Source organism: Bos indicus, chromosome 7 (assembly GCF_029378745.1).
Source record: "Bos indicus isolate NIAB-ARS_2022 breed Sahiwal x Tharparkar chromosome 7, NIAB-ARS_B.indTharparkar_mat_pri_1.0, whole genome shotgun sequence".
NCBI classification, from domain to species: domain Eukaryota; kingdom Metazoa; phylum Chordata; class Mammalia; order Artiodactyla; family Bovidae; genus Bos; species Bos indicus.
The window spans coordinates 52,005,300-52,019,464 of NC_091766.1; the positions used below are offsets into that span (position 1 = coordinate 52,005,300).

General features: G+C 40.7%; 2 protein-coding genes across 2 annotated transcripts in view; both read left to right on the top strand.

Moving 5' to 3' along the window:
- LOC109562123 (protocadherin beta-4) overlaps nt 1–14,165 on the top strand; it is a 149,114-nt gene that overhangs the window by 90,028 nt on the left and 44,921 nt on the right. The gene's annotated exons all lie outside the window — the stretch shown is intronic.
- LOC109562124 (protocadherin beta-12-like) lies at nt 5,004–7,958 on the top strand. The gene has a single exon (XM_019965079.2). The coding sequence runs from the start codon at nt 5,019–5,021 to the stop codon at nt 7,617–7,619; it is 2,601 nt and encodes an 866-aa protein (XP_019820638.2). The 5' UTR covers nt 5,004–5,018; the 3' UTR covers nt 7,620–7,958.

Consider the following 14,165-nt stretch of genomic DNA (forward strand, 5'->3'; position numbering starts at 1 on the left):
TCCCACTCCTGGGAATATACCCAGACAAAACTAAAATTCAGAAAGATACATGCACCCCCATGTACACAGCAGCACTATTCACAATAGCCAAAACATGGAAGCAACCTAAATGTCCATCAACATATGAATGAATAAATAGGAACTTAGTACATATATACAATGGAGTACCACTCTGCCATAAAAATGAACAAAATAATGCCATTTGCAGCAACATGGATGGAACTAGAGAGTATCATACTAAGTAAGTCAGAAAGTACAAATATCATATGAAATCACTTATATGTGGAATCTAAAATATGGCACAAATGAACCTACCAACAAAACAAACAGACTCATAAGACATAGAGAACAGACTTCTGGTTGCCAACAGGGAGAAGGGGAGAGGGAGAGGGATGGACTGGGAATTTGGGGTTGGTAGATGCAAAGTATTACTTTTAGAACGAATAAACAACAAGCTCCTAATGTATAGCAGAGGGAACTACATTCAATATCCTGTGATAGACCATAATGGAAAAGAACATTTTAAAAGTGTGTGTGTATATATATATGTGTGTGTGTGTTTGTATAACTGAATTACTTTGCTGTACACCAGAGACTGGCACAACATTGTAAATCAACTATAATAAAAAAAATTATTCTGTCATCTACAATTCTTTTAAATTATTAAATTCATTGTAAAAAGTATTATAACTACTTTTAAAATGAGAGTGAGTCATAGAGAAATTAAGAACTTGCCCAAGATTATGTATCTAGGAAGTAGCACTAAGCCCTAATCCATTCTTTATCTTACAAAAGAATACATACTTCATATGATTACTATTGCAATTAAATATGTAAACACATATGTGGCACTAGAATAATAGGCAGCACAGAATAAATACTCAATAAATATTAGCTCTTACTAGATTTTACTACTCTGAGGATATTAATCAGATTTTTTACATTGAAATATAGTTGATTTACATTGCTCTGTTAATTTCTGCTATCCAGCAAGTTAATCAAACATTTTAAAACACTTTCTTCTGTTTTCTCTATTTCTGTATCTGTTTCCTCCTGCGACCCTCTTTTTTGGTGGTGGTGGTGGTTTTGGCATTAATACTTCCTCATGTCTTGTGGTCCATGGCTATCTTCTCATATTTAAGAATGATGAGAGATCAAGGCGCTGACAGCTCTTTGTGTATGTGATAACGAGGTTATTGATGGCAGGACCTCATTCTAATGTAATCATTGTAAGATAAGAGTTATTAGCTTAGGAGATCCTCAAATACCAGTATGTTTAAGTTTCTGTTTGAGCCTTTCATATGCTCCAGGTTAGGATTCTGCAGTATTGTTAGAGATGCCCACCCTGCGTACTTCAACTGGAGACAACTGCATGAAAAGGGACTAGAAATCTCACCACTCAGGATGCAAAGTTTTGTTTGATTTCCCTATTTTTGGCTTCACCCCTCACACTTGCACTTAGCTCTTCCCAGGGTCTCCAAAGTTAAAGATGTTGTTTGGTAGCTAAGTTGTGTCCGACTCCTTTCCAACCCCATGGACTGTAGCCCACCAGGATCCTCTGTCCATGGGACTTCCCAGGCAAGAATACTGGAGTGGGTTGCCATTTCCTTTTTGGCCCTCAATGAACTTCAGTCTTTTTTCTTTTGGACTTCAGTCTTATACACTTCGTTCCTCTAAATCCTGTATCCAAATGGGATTATGTTGGACAAACAGGAACTTTTCTTTAGACATTTCTTGGAACTGATAACTGCTCTTTGATCTGATTTCTGTCATCAAAATTATATATATACATTCTTGGTCTCTGTAAGTTCATATAATTTTTATTAACTATCATTTATTGGGCATTTTAAAAGGAGTGAGCTGTGCAAAATCAAAGAATTACATGAAAGTACTGGATCACAATAAACTGTGAAAACCCTGTATACGAGACAGCAAAAGAGACACTGATGTATAGAACAGTCTTTTGGACTCTGGGAGAGGGAGAGGGTGGGATGATTTGGGAGAATGGCATTGAAATACATATAATATCATATATGGAACGAGTCGCCAGTCCAGGTTCGATGCAACAATACTGGATGCTTGGGGCTGGTGAACTGGGATGACCCAGAGGGACGGTATGGGGAGGGAGGAGGGAGGAGGGTTCAGGATGGGGAACACATGTATACCTGTGGCAGAGTCATTTCAATATTTGGCAAAACCAATACAATATTGTGAAGTTTAAAAATAAAATAAAATAAAAGAAATTGTTATCCTTAAAAAAAAAAAAAAGAAATTTTTATCCTTAAAAAAAAAAAGAGATGGGAATACCAGACCACCTGACCTCTCTTGAGAAACCTGTATGCAGGTCAGGAAGCAACAGTTAGAACTGGACATGGAACAACAGACTGGTTCCAAATAGGAAAAGGAGTACGTCAAGGCTGTACATTGTCACCCTGCTTATTTAACTTATATGCAGAGTACATCATGAAAAATGCTGGGCTGGAAGAAGCACAAGCTGGAATCAAGATTGCCAGGAGAATAATCAATAACCTCAGATATGCAGATGACACCACCCTTATGGCAGAAAGTGAAGAGGAACGAAAAAGCCTCTTGATGAAAGTAAAGGAGGAGAATGAAAAAGTTGGCTTAAAGCTCAGCATTCAGAAAACTAAGATCATGGCATCTGGTCCCATCACTTTATGGGAAATAGATGGGGAAACAGTGGAAACAGTGTCAGACTTTATTTTGGGGGGCTCCAAAATCACTGCAGATGGTGATTGAAGCCATGAAATTAAAAGATGCTTTCCTTGGAAGGAAAGTTATGACCAACCTAGATAGCATATTTAAAAGCAGAGACATTACTTTGCCAACAAAAGTCTGTCTAGTCAAGGCTATGGTTTTTCCAGTAGTCATGTATGGATGTGAGAGTTGGACTATAAAGAAAGCTGAGTGCCGAAGAATTGATGCTTTTGAACAGTGGTGTTGGAGAAGACTCAAGGGAGTCCCTTGGACTGCAAGGAGATCCAACCAGTCCATCCTAAAGGAGATCAGTCCTGGGTGTTCATTGGAAGGACTGATGCTGAAGCTGAAGCTCCAATACTTTGGCCACCTCATGCGAAGAGTTGACTCACTGGAAAAAGACCCTGATGCTGGGAGGGATTGGGGGCAGGAGGAGAAGGGGACGACAGAGGATGAGATGGCTGGATGGCATCACTGACTCCATGCACATTAAGTTTGGGTGAACTCTGGGAGTTGGTGATGGACAGGGAGGCCTGGCGAGCTGCGATTCACGGGGTCGCAAAGAGTTGGACATGACTGAGCGACTGAACTGACTGTAATATTGCTCTTCGAAATTTGGAAGGAATCAAACATGAGGGTATTCTGTCTTCTCTGAACATAATAAATCTCACTCTAAATTCAAAAATAAAAGGAGTGAGGATAACTGTGTGTAGTAAATCCATCTACTTTTCAATTTCTGCCCTTTTGTAGTGATTTATTTTTCAACCATGTGTCTAGCTTACATTTTTAAGAATATAATTGAACTTAACATTTTAAAAATGAAAACTTCTTAGATCCCTCCTCCATCAATTTTTGAGGACACTCTTGAGACCTTCTATACTGGACATCACAGGTGAATTCTGTTCCAAACAATCTCGCTCACCATGTAGCAACCATGTACTCTGGCTAAAACTGAAACCATCAAAAGCTTAAGAGGTGACCCCAGAGAGGATTAAAGCAAAACAGAGGACAAAGATGAGTTCAGATTCTGAAACTAAAATCTCCACCTACAGTTCTATTGTGGGCTTCCCTGGTGGATCAGCTGGTAAGAATTCTGCCTGCAATGCGGGAGACCTGGGTTAGATCCCTGGGTTGGGAAGATCCCCTGGAGAAGGGAACGGCTAGCCACTCCAATTCTATTCTGGCCTGTATAGAATTTCATGATAGTCCATGGGGTCGCAGAGAGTTGGACATAACTGAGTGACTCACTTTCACTTTCTTAATTCTATACCCCTGAAACAATGATCGCCTCAGCAGCAGGTACATGATCTTGGTTAGTCTGATCAGAGTAAAACTAAGTTTTTGTCCTACAACTGGGAAAGAGAATCTCTTTCACTCTCTCTTCCTGTGCTGAAAAAGACAGCAGATGACCATAACTGTAGCTGGAATAAATCTTGGGAAACTGAGGGAAGCCAGTTTTAGGAGTAAGCCTGTGTTAAATGAAACTAACATGTTTGTGTATTTGTTCTTTTTTTTTTTTTTTTTGGTAAATTATGAGAAACTACAATGGCAACCCACTCCAGTGTTCTTGCCTGGAGAATCCCAGGGACAGGGGAGCCTGGTGGGCTGCCGTCTATGGGGTCGCACAGAGTCGGACACGACTGAAGCGACTTAGCAGCAGCAGCAGCAGCAGAACTAAATTACGGATTTCCACAATATGTTCCACCCCAGTATCTTACTTCATTTTTCTCTTAGTTCACAGTTCACTGCTATCAAGGAAATCTACAGACGGCCTTCTAGTGCTATAAGAACTATCTATATATAGTTCTCTTTGTTCTACCTCATGGTTAATTCAGTTTCATATTCTTTGAGAGGACTTCTGAAATGACTTGTGTACACTTTCCCTTTCCCTTACCACTTAAGGAAGGCCAAATAGTGCTGGAGTTTTGTTCAGTGAAACAGTCACTTATACTCTCCTTGTTTCTGGTGCTCAGTTTTCTCAGAAAGATTACAAGCTCCTGGGGGCCAGGAATCACATATTTCTGTATTCACCACAATTGTGTGGAGAGTGGAGAAGGATGCTTAAATGCTTTTTAAAATACTAATAACATCAAAAACTATAAACAGTATAGAATACCTCTTATGGATGATAGACTATATCTGTAATCACTTGAACACAATATATAAAAGAATATTTGCTTCTGGAGGATATTTATGTGAATGGAATTTAGGTAGCTTTCATCAAACTCTGAAAATCTGTGGAGACGCATGGTGGCGCTGCAGGATAACATCGCTGGGGGAGAAAAAACATTCTATGCTGGATGATGTTCTGGACATTGTTACCCAGTGCAAAAAGAGCACTAGGAAGACAAAAAGAACAAGGCTTCAAGTGGCAAACTAGAAGTTATTCAACAAGGTTAAAATCCTTAAGCCTCGGAAGATTCGGTGGACATATCAGAGGCACCTTACCCAGAAGTGGGAAGGGTGAAGCAATTCTGCAGGAAGACTTTGGGAAAGGAGCTATGGAGATTGGACGGGCAGGCGTTCTGCAGATAAGGCAAGTCCTGCTTTTCTTTGTTTTGCTGGGGATGTCTCAAGCGGTCTCTGACTCTGGGCGCTTCTCAGTGGCAGAGGAAATGCAGAGTGGGAGCATTGTAGGCAATCTGGCAAAAGACCTGGGGCTGGAAGTGGGTGAGCTATTCTTCAGAGGGGCTCGTGTGGTCTCTAATGATAACAAACAGCGATTGCAGCTGGACATAAATACAGGGGATTTGCTCTTAAGTGAAGCCCTAGACCGGGAGGAGCTCTGTGGCTTCACCGAGCCTTGTGTGCTGCATTTCCAGATATTAATGAAAAGCCCCTTGCAGTTTTTACGGATTGAGCTCCAGGTCAAGGATATAAATGATAACTCTCCTGCCTTCTTAGAAAAAGAAATGCTCTTAGAAATCCCAGAGAATAGTCCTGTCGGTGCTGTGTTCTTACTAGAAAGTGCAAAGGATTTGGATGTAGGAATCAACGCTCTAAAAAACTACACAATAAGCCCCAACTCGCATTTCCATATTAAAATGAGAGTCAATCCGGATAATAGGAAATACCCAGAGTTAGTTCTAGATAAGGCGCTGGATTATGAAGAGCAGTCTGAACTCAGTTTCATTCTCACCGCTCTGGATGGCGGGTCTCCGCCTAAGTCCGGGAGTGCCTTGGTCCGGGTGCTGGTCGTGGACATTAATGACAACTCCCCTGAGTTTGAGCAGCCATTTTATGAGGTGAAGATTTCAGAAGATAGCACACTAGGCTCACCAGTTGTCACCGTCTCAGCTTGGGATTTAGATTCAGGGAAAAACGGGGAAATATCATATATGTTTTCCCATGCCTCAGAAGATATTCGCAAGACATTTGAAATTAACCAAAAGTCTGGAGAAGTGAGTTTAACTTCACCCCTGGATTTTGAAACAACTGAATCATATTCCATAATCATTCAAGCCACAGATGGGGGAGGCCTTTTTGGGAAATCAACACTCAGAATTCAGGTGATGGATGTGAATGACAATGCTCCTGAAGTGACTGTGTCATCAATTACCAGCCCAATCCCAGAAAATTCTCCGGAGACTGTGGTTATGGTTTTTAGTATCCGAGATAGAGACTCTGGGGAGAATGGGAGGATGATTTGTTCTGTTTCAGAAAACCTCCCGTTCGTGCTAAAATCTTCAGTTGAGAATTACTACACGTTGCAAACGGAAAGAATGCTGGACAGAGAAAGCCAAGCTGAGTACAACATCACCATCACGGTCACTGACATGGGAACCCCAAGACTGAAAACCGAGCACAACATAACCGTGCTGGTGTCCGACGTCAACGACAACGCCCCCGCCTTCACCCAGACCTCCTACACCCTGTGGGTCCGCGAGAACAACAGCCCCGCCCTGCACATCGGCAGCGTCAGCGCCACAGACACAGACGCGGGCGCCAACGCCCAGGTCACCTACTCGCTGCTGCTGCCCCCCGACCCGCTCGTGCCCCTCGTCTCCCTCGTGTCCATCAACCCCGACAATGGCCACCTCTTCGCCCTCACGTCCCTGGACTACGAGGCCCTAAGAGCCTTCGAGTTCCGCGTGGGCGCCACCGACCGCGGCTCGCCCGCGCTCAGCAGCCAGGCGCTGGTGCGCGTGCTCGTGGCGGACGCCAACGACAACGCGCCCTTCGTGCTCTACCCGCTGCAGAACGCCTCGGCGCCCTGCACCGAGCTGGTGCCCAGGGCGGCCGAGCCGGGCTACCTGGTGACCAAGGTGGTGGCGGTGGACGGCGACGCGGGCCAGAACGCCTGGCTGTCGTACCAGCTGCTCAAGGCCACGGAGCCCGGGCTGTTCGGCGTGTGGGCGCACAACGGCGAGGTGCGCACGGCGCGGCTGCTGAGCGAGCGCGACGCGCCCAAGCAGCGGCTGGTGGTGCTGGTCAAGGACAACGGCGAGCCGCCGCTGTCGGCCAGCGTCACGCTGCACGTGCTGCTGGTGGACGGCTTCTCGCAGCCCTACCTGCCGGCCCCGGAAGCGGAAGCGGCGGCCGCGGCGCCGGCCGACCCGCTCACCGTCTACCTGGTGGTGGCCTTGGCGTCGGTGTCGTCGCTCTTCCTCTTCTCGGCGCTGGTGTTCGTGGCGGTGCGGCTGTGCAGGAGGGGCGGGGCGGCCTCGGCGGGTCGCTGCCCGGTGGCCGAGGGCCACTTCCCGGGCCACCTGGTGGACGTCAGCGGCACGGGGACCCTGTCCCAGAGCTACCAGTATGAGGTGTGTCTGATGGGAGGTACTGGGACGAATGAGTTCAAATTCTTGAAGCCGATTCTCCCCAATCTCCCGACCCAACGCACCGGGAAAGAAATAGAGGAAAATCATACTTCCTACAATAGCCTTGGGTTCAATATTCAGTGACCATAATTAAGTTTTATATCTAATATACATGTTGTTTTGTGCTGCTTCCACACCATCGTTGTGTTTGAAATTGCACTGTTACTTTTGAAATATATATTTGAAATTGCACTGTTACTTTATATCTTTGCATGTTGTACCCATCTTCTTTTAAGTCAATGCTTATTTTTTGTGGTTGTAATTATTACAAATAGTAACTTATTCTCTAACCAAGGAGGTCTTAATTCATAATTAATTAACTTGCCTTACACCAAGTAACTTTTTTCACATGGCTCTTTCTTCAGTTGAACTTTCACTCACAATTATGCTTTCGATAAAATAAAGCAGACCACTTTCAAAGTATTTCAAGTGTTCAAGCATGTCTTCATTTTTTGCAGTTTTTCTTGTGGTTTAATATTGGTTGCTATTCAGAAATGTCATTTTTCTTTCTTTAAATTCACCACTCTTTAATTAACTTTTTAAAACGTTTAATTACTGCTGAAAATATACCTGAAAATAATGTCCTTTGATAAACATAATCACCTTGTTAGAAAGGGCTAGAAGGCAATTTTCCTAGTGTCTCTTCCTTATTGATCCTGGAGGGTTATTGTGAAGACATATTAATATTGTGACCACCCACATAATCTTGAAATTTAAAGTTTTTATTTTCCAGATATCTGACTAATGTTACAAAGGTATAATGCAATCTAGTAGAATGCAGGCTCCTGAACCATAATTTGTTTATTGTAGAGTGGACTTATGTGCTAAAGTGTATAATCTTTTGCCTCCTGTGCTCTCCCAGAATATATATACACTGAGCACTAATTTTCAAATTTTGAAATAGCCAATAGAAAAATTATATAACATATAAACATAATAGAAATGTTTTGTAAACTACTTAGCTTTTTTGTGATGCAATTTGAAATTGCCTATATTATTCCATTCAATTTAATTTTCAATTTAATTTTCAAATGTCATGATCCACTAAATTGATTTCATGACTTACTAATGGGTAGCAATCCAAAGTTTCAAAACCACGTTTCTCAGATATTTGTAGAGTACTGAAAAGTAGGAAAAGATAGTCCTTTAACATTCTAATTTTAAAACTTTTTTCAAGCCATTGTAGGAGAAAGTTTTGTTTCATGCTGTACAAGCTCTAACCAACCACTTTTGCTTTGAATGACCTGACTATATCATAGAAGAGAAAGCCTTCATTGTTGGGGGAGGATATTTCCAAGAATTTCATCAAAAAGTCTTAAAGTCTATATGTTGTGGAAGGAAAGTATAGATGAGCAAAATGAGTAGGGGTATACAGGGAAAGGAAATGTGTTCACAAGAGAGAGAGTAGGTATGAGAAAGAGGACATGCATGATGGTAAAATGATTGTTTTTATTCCTGAGGTGGGGCCACAGACTAGAGTCAATGCCAGGAACTGCCTCTTGAAGATATTCTAATCTTAACATTGTAGAGGGGCTGGGTACTAGTTAATAATGCCTGTAAGTACAATCTCTCGCTCTAGCATATCCAAAATAACCTAATGTTTACACTTCTTGAATGCTAAAATTTCACTGCCAGTTCTTTTGAACTGTATGAACTGATTGATTACTCTTTGAATTTAAGAAAAATGGAGGGAACAAAAGTTTCTCCATGCAGGCTAACTAAATTCTAATTTTCTGTTTTCAGAAGTGGAACTAGAAATAAATGAAAGCTTAAAATAAATGTAAGCTTCTTTACATAGAGAATAAAAACTCATATTAATAAATCAAAGTATTAAGGTTACCTCCTATCATTACCGTACTTAGTGGGGAAAAGATGGATGACCACTAGCATAAAGAGGTATATGATGGGATAGCTGTCAAAAATGAAGGTGGGAGTGTTCTAGTAGCTTGTTTCCCCAGTAAGCTTGGCCTCTCACATTTATAATAGGGGAAGGGGAAAGAGCAGTTTAAACAACTCAGGCAGAAAATTTAACAGGTGCAACAGCAGAGAAAAGCCTGTTGCTTCGGGTTTTTCCACCTATCTGAACAGGAAGACTTGTCTATTTATGGAAAGAACTGTTTCCTGACTCTAATGGAGAATGGTGAGGCCTTTGGAGCTCAGATACAAGTAAACCAACCAATTCTCTTCAAATGTATTGTTAAAAACAAATTTTGCTCTTATGCATCAAATAATTTACAGTTAAATTTAAACCAGTGCATAGGAATTCAACTGTATCAGCCAATTTTATATTAAAGGACTATAGGTTGTCAATGGGAAGAGGTCACTTACAAAACGGAGATGTAAGAAACTGTTCAGCTTCCCAGAGTTGATTTTCTTGAAAACCCTTGCCAATAAGAACAAAACAACAGTTTAGGTTGGAATTTGCCAAGAGTATGGGAAAGAAAGGGGCTTCCCAGGTGGCTCAGTGGTGAAGAATCCACCTGCCAATGCAGGAGCTGCAGGAGCCCCAAAAGACGTGGGTTCCATCCCTGGGTCAGGAATATCCCCTGGAGAAGGTAATGGCAACCCACTCCATATTCTTGCTGGAATAATCCCATGGACAGAGAAGCCTGGTGGGCTACAGTCCATGAAGTTGAAGAGTTGGACGTGACTGAGCACGCATCTACTGGTTAATCTAGCATGGCCTCTCAGTACCTTGGCCGCATGCTGTACTTTCTCACTACCCAGGATTATTCTATGAAATATGATTTCAGATCTCTCCCTCTAAGAATACCTTCTATGAGAACCTTCTGTGCCTTTAGCCCTCTGATTCTATCACATCTTGTCTTTGACCTTGTCAAGACCTCCATCCCATGATGCTGCTATTACCTATCAACCCCCTCCTGTTTTAATTTCCTTCCCATCAGCTGACTCCGATTTTACCATTTCCAACCATGCTCATGTTCATATTCTCAATTCTCTGTTTCAATTTTCCTTCACTCTAGGATTTCCTTTACCTCCTGATGAAACACATTAGATAAATATTTTTATCTAGTTAAATTATTCAATAAAAATTATCTTTTCTCTTACACCTAGGATGCCACACTTTATAAAACAAAGCTTAGCAAATAATCAGTACTATCACCACTAAGGTTATCACATTCAAAATTAATTGGGCTTTCAAGATCAAGAAATCTTTTTATATTTTCCTAAGTAGCATTCTCTTTTACTCTTCAATAACAACTTCATACCTACTTATCTTAAACTTCTTACCCTACTACTTACATACCGCTTTTTGGCAGATGAACTTACTTAATATCTTAAAGAGAAAACAAAATCCATCAGATGGGAATTATCTTAATTTCCTATCCCCAAATTTATACTCTTGATAGCATATGTACTTGTAATTTCCTCTGCTGAGTTCCCTTCCACTTAAGTCCAACTCATTCATATTTGCTGAATCCTGTCTTTGACAACCTTCTAGGGGCTTAACACTGATAATATCCTTTCTTGTATAATTTTCTCCTTCTTTACTCAGTACTGCAAATCAGCATTTTAAAAACATTTCTCTAGGCTTAAAAAACCCTCTTGAGTCTAAATTCCTCTCCAGATACAAATCTACTTTTTTCTTTTGCAGCTAAATTTCTCAAAAGGATTTCCATTTTTACTTCCTTATCCCTCTTGCTTTTCAACCCAGTGCAGTCCATATTGAAAACTGCTATTGTAAAGCTGATCAAAGATTTCTGTGTAAGTTTTTAAGATTACACCGCTGAAATAGAGTAGTACAATTATGCAATGGCTTGTAAAATATGTCTCTTTCCTCTAACAGCCACAATGGGTAAATGATTGCATAGACAGGGCAGCTTTGCTCTTCATGGTCCTTCTGGAACCAAAATTTGTTCCAAGTAATTCCTCTTGCATCCCCTATTGCAATGTCATAATCTACATGACTGTAGCTGGGTCACTGCTACATCTGGGTTCTAGTTGACTAGGAGGGAAAAGAGAATCCAGATGTGGCAGACCCAGGAGTGGCAAATGAAAGTTCTATTCACAATGTGTGAGAACTTAGCCACACCTAACTACAGGCAAGATGGAGACACTATGTGCTTGGATACAGTTCTATCTCTATAAAGAAAAAGGGAACAGATTTTGGCAGACATCTAACAGAATCCTGCACAATGACCATCTCCTTAAATCCAATGGACCATTTTAATATTTATTTTTCTTGAGTTTTCTGAAGCATTTGCTACTGTCAATCTTCCTCATAGTTTTGAAATGCTATATGCTTTTGGTTTCATAATTCTGAACTCTGGGCCTTCCTCATCTTTTTAAAAAAATACTTCCTTACCTCATCTCTAAATGAAGATATTTCTCAGAATTCTATGCTAAACCTCTTCTATTCTCGTTTGACACATTTTTGCTTGGTTTACATGGAGATCTCATGGTTTCAAACACAGGCGTACCTCATTTTATTGCACTTTGCAGAGATTGTGTATTTTTACAAATATAAAGTTTGTGGCAACCCTGCAACAAGCATACCTATCGACAGCATTTTTCCAACAGCATTTGCTCACTTTATATCTCTGTGTAACATTTTGGTAATTCACTATTTCAAACTTTTCATTTTAACTATATTTGTTATAATAAAACAAAATATAATGGTGATCTGTGATCAGTGATCTTTTTTTTTTTTTTTTTGATCAGTGACCTTTGATGTTACTGTTGTAATCATTTGGGGGAGCACCATGAACTGTACCCATATAAGACAGTGAACTCAACAGATAAATGTTCTGACTGCTCTACCAACTGGCTGTTCCCCATCTTTCTCCCTCTCCTTGGACCTCCCTATTCCCTGAGACACAACAATATTGAAAATAGGCCAATTAATAATCCTACAATTTGCCTTAAGTGTTCAAATGAAAGCAAGAGTCACATATGTCATTTTAAATCAAAAGTTAGAAATTATTAAACTTGGTGAAGAAGGCATGCTGAAAGATAAGAAAGGCTAAAAGGCCTCTTGCACCAAAGACCCAGGTGTGAATGCAAAGGCCAAGTTCTCTCTACTTATTTCTCTTTTTTAAAATTAACTTATTTGGCTGCTCCAGGTCTTAGTTGCAGCATGAGGGATCTTCCATCTTTGTTGCAGCAAGTGAACTCAGTTGTGGCATGTGGGATCTAGCTCCCTGACCAAGGATCAAACCCATGCCCCCTGCATTGCGAGTACAGAGTCTTAGCCACTGTACCACCAGGGAGATCCTCCAGGGATAAGTTCTTGAAGGAAATTAAAAGTGCTAATCCAGAGAATACACAAATAATAAGAAAGTGATAGTCTCATTGCTGATGTGGAGAAAGTTTTAGTGGCCTGCACAGAAGATCAAACCAGATATATAACATTGCTTTAAGCCAAAGTTTAATACAGAATAAGGCTTCAACTCTTCAATTCTATAAAAGCTGAGAGAAATGAGTAAGTAACAGAAGAAAAATTTGAAGCTAGCAGAGGTTGGTTTGTGAGATTTAAGGAAAGAAGCTGTCTCTAGGACATGAAAGTGCAAGGTGAAGCAGAAAGTTCTGATGCAGAAGTTGCAGCAAGTTATCCAAAAGATCTAGCTAAGATAATTCATGAAGCTGACTACACCATCACAGCTTTTCAGTGTCGATGACATAGTCTTACATTGGAAGGAGAAGTCATATAGGATTTTCATAGCTAGAGAGAAGTAATGCCTCACTTCAAAGTTTTAAAGGACAGGCTGATTCTTTTGTAATGGTCTAACACAGCTGGTAACTTTTAAGTTGAAACCAATGTTTATTTACCATTCCAAAGACCCTAGGACTCTTAAGAATTATGCAAAACCTATTCTGCCTGTGCTCTTTAAATGGAACAACAAAGCCTGGATAACAGCACACCTGTTTACAGCATGTTTTACTGAGTATTTTAAACCCACTGGTGAGACCTAGTGCTGGAGATGTACAACCAGAATAGTGTTGTTTTTATGCCCGCACACAACATCTGTTCTGCACCCCATGAATCAAGGAGTCATTTTGACTTTCAAGTCTTAACTATTTAAGAAATACATTTCATAAATCTTTGGCTGCCACAGATGGTGATTTCTCTAATGGATCTGGGCAAAGGAAATTGAAAACCTTTTGAAAAAGATTCACCATTCTGGATGCCATCAGAAATACATTGATTCATGGGGAGCAATCAAAATATCAATATTAACAGGAGTTTGGAAGAAGTTTATTTCAACCCTTGTGACTCAGGGGTTCAAACTTCAGTGGAGGAAGAAACTTCAGATATGGTGGAAATAGCAAAAGAACTAGAATTAGAAATGGACCCTGAAGATGTGACTGAACTGCTGAAATCTCATGATGAAACTTTCTCATGGATGAGGAGTTGCTTCTTATGGATATGCAAAGAAAGTGATTTCTTGAGATGGAATCTACAGGTGAAAATGCTGTGAAGGTTACTGAAATGACAACAAAGGGTTTAGAATATGACATAAACTTAGTTGATAAAGTAGCAGCAGGGTTTAAGAGAATCAACTCCAATTTTCAAAGAAGTTCTGTTATGGGTAAAATGCTCTCAAACAGCATTGTGGGCTACAGAGAAACTTCATGAAACGAAGACTCCATTGATGCAGCAAACTTCAT